General features: G+C 32.7%; 1 protein-coding gene across 1 annotated transcript in view; it reads left to right on the top strand.

The window, feature by feature from the left end:
- LOC117114700 (mucin-2-like) overlaps window positions 1-3087 on the top strand; it is a gene marked incomplete at its 3' end in the record, with an annotated part of 37372 nt that overhangs the window by 14768 nt on the left and 19517 nt on the right. The window contains exons 8-10 of the mRNA XM_033258389.1: window positions 1400-1441; window positions 1744-2265; window positions 2847-2956. Coding sequence (XP_033114280.1) covers window positions 1400-1441; window positions 1744-2265; window positions 2847-2956 — 674 coding nt within the window. The remainder of the gene's footprint in view (window positions 1-1399; window positions 1442-1743; window positions 2266-2846; window positions 2957-3087) is intronic.

Here is a 3087-nt window from a genome sequence, read left to right as displayed (position 1 = left end):
ACAGTAGATTGTTGTTGTGTTGAAATCCCTGCGCATGCGCAGATCCATCCATGCTACATCTCGGAAGCTTTACCAGCCTCGCTGAGGCTGGTATTACTGAGACGTTCCGAGATTTTACAAGGATATTACACGGAGGTACTTTCACATGTGCCGTAAAATGTTACTTTTGGTTACATTTTGTTACATTTGGTAAGATTTTTGAATCGGGTATTAGGTATTTGAGAGCTGTTTGACCAAAAAAATTGGAAGAGCTAATAAAATAGAGGTTTTTAAATCATTAGAATTCAGTACAAAATTAAAATGTCTTGAAATTGAAAAAAAAAAATCAAATGTCTTAAAAATAAAAAATTGAAATTAAATACAAAGACGTGATTACATACATATTGCCATTACTATTTCGTACTCTATAGGACATGTCATATAGATGGCGTGGTCGGTTAACGATGTGTTCTATTGAACCAAATGTCGCGAGTTTGAATCCTTTAGAACCATCGCATGAAACTGTCGCATGGATGGCGCAGTCAGTGTAGCAACATGTTTCATAGTGGTAATGGCAGTACTGTACAGTTCTTGCTGAAACCCCTGATTTGTTTTGAGTGTATGGAGCACACTGGGTGCAACTTAAAAAGGGACATGAACGTTGGAATTCACCTATTTTATGTGTATAACATTTCCTGCATGTCTGCTGAATCAATCAGCCTAGTGTTTTTAGAGCTTCTCATTGGCGCTAATAATAATAATAAAAATAATTCGTCCGGCCACCCATACAATTAGCAGACATTGTCTTTTAGCAAAAACGATATATTAGCAAAAAATATCTATTTACTAACCAATCAGCAGGGTACTCCTACAGCTCCTCATCGAAGCTAAAAAAAAAAACTGATCTTGCATACAACAGTTTATTTTTTCTTTGTATTATTTTTTTTCATATTCAAATCAATTTAACCTAATCATAAGCAGACATACCAGGCTTACAGTATAGGTTCTTTGCCAACTATTCCCTTACTCTCCTTTCTTCATGTCTTAGTTTGGTTTCAATTAGTTTATTCAGTTTAGTTTATGTACAGCACTTTAAAGATTCTATAGCAATAGTCATAAATATGGATATTATTATTATTACTATTATAAATATTGTTATTAGTTGGACATTTTTATTATTATTATTATTATTATTATTATTATCAACATCTTGATTATTATTATTAACAGTGACCTTAGCTACTGAACCAGAGGGACACTACATAATGAACCTTAACTTTCCTGCCTACCTAAACAATTGTGCCTCTATCAATTGGTCTGGCAAACCATTGCGAACATACTAGTATACTCCAATGACCCATGTGCATCGCAAATTGAATTCCTTATATTTTTTATGTGTTTATTTTCATTCTTCACTTAGACATAAAGAAAAGAGAACTTACAGTAGAAAATTATGAGAGTGGTAAGTCTAATTCAATTGTACTAATCTTTAAAAATAATTATAATTTCTTCAAGTATTTTTTTTAGTTATCACTTTACTGTAATATAAAAGTAAACAGAGAAAACAAATCATCAAAATTCTCATTAAAACATTAGGTAATATGATTCATGAGACTAACCATATGAATCGTATCTCACATTCACCACAACACAAACACAATATATTGAACATTTTGAGATAGAAAAATATGTTTGGCGTTAAATTTGATATGACATGATTAATTTATAACGAAGAATATTTAATCTTATTTTATCGATCAATAGATGGCCACTGTACCACATGGGGTCAGGATCACTACAGAACATTTGATGGTAAAATGTACTCCTTCCATGGTTCCTGCAACTACCAGTTACTTGGGGATACCATGAATACTTTCAAGATATATATCAAGAATGATAAACACTGCACTCCATATAGACCTTGTGACAGATCTATAGACATCTACATCTCCAACAGCATTGTTTATACTCTAAAGAGGTTAGATGGTTCTCCAGTTGTCTACAAAGATTCCAAATTGCAAACACTTCCTATGGTCCTTAGTGGCCTAGAGATCGAGATGGTAGGCCTATCTACTAACATCATAGTTCACACACAATATGGCTTTGAACTACACTGGGATGGAGATGATAGTGTATCTGTTATTGCACAATCTGATTTGTTTAATAATACAAGGGGACTTTGTGGAACATACAATAACAATCCAGAAGATGATTTCATGTTGCATGATGGTACCATAACTACATCACCTGCATCATGTGGTTCTGACTACACCATGAATCCAGCAGGTAAATGTTTCTCTAAAAATAATTACAATTTTGCATAAAATTCTATTACAATGGAAGAAATAAAATAATAATAAATAAAATATTGTTATTTTTATGTCAAACTGTATTTAAAAAACTCACTATTTAAATTGTTTTCATAGTGCTATATCAACTGTAAATGATGTTTTCCTTACCAATAAACTGTCACATGGTACTTATATACTTATATGAGGCTTTCCATCTCAAAACCAGCATACTGTTTACTAATTGGTAAACTGAGTAATCGGCATAAGAATGTGGCAATATTGTATACTTTAGTACAGAGAAGATGTAATACTTTTACTCATAAATTTGGCAATAATAAGTTGATTCCAGCTGAGTAAATGACCCATCATTTTAAAACTTATAATGTGCAGAATAAGAATATATTAAGTCAATTTTCATTTAAGCCTCATATTTTTTAATAGATTATACATTGGTTGGTGATGAACAATTCAGTTTTCTTAATTGAATGTTTGAGAGTTTTTTTTTTACCAACAGGTTGTTTTTACCACAGACCCTGCTTCATAGAATATTGAATATGTTTCTTTTGTTTTTGATAGAATGCAGTGTTGCTAACCAATTACGATACTGCATAATTGACGTAGATATTCAACGAGCTAAACATTCCTGCCAAGCAATTAAAAATGAGACCTTTGCTGATTGCCATCCGGTTAGTTTATTGGATTGGATTTATTCGGTGTAAACACCAAGGATAGCCCACGAAAGTCTAGAAGAAGACTTATTTCCAGTGGGGTCCTTCTGGTGGTGATTGGGCAGTACACCGGGAGACAATCCCCTACT

The sequence above is a fragment of the Anneissia japonica genome, unplaced genomic scaffold (genome assembly GCF_011630105.1).
Source record: "Anneissia japonica isolate Jap-2015-1 unplaced genomic scaffold, ASM1163010v1 scaffold199_len4679917_cov187, whole genome shotgun sequence".
Classification (NCBI taxonomy): domain Eukaryota; kingdom Metazoa; phylum Echinodermata; class Crinoidea; order Comatulida; family Comatulidae; genus Anneissia; species Anneissia japonica.
Note: the sequence above shows the minus strand (reverse complement) of the source record. Positions and strands in the feature narration are given on the sequence as shown.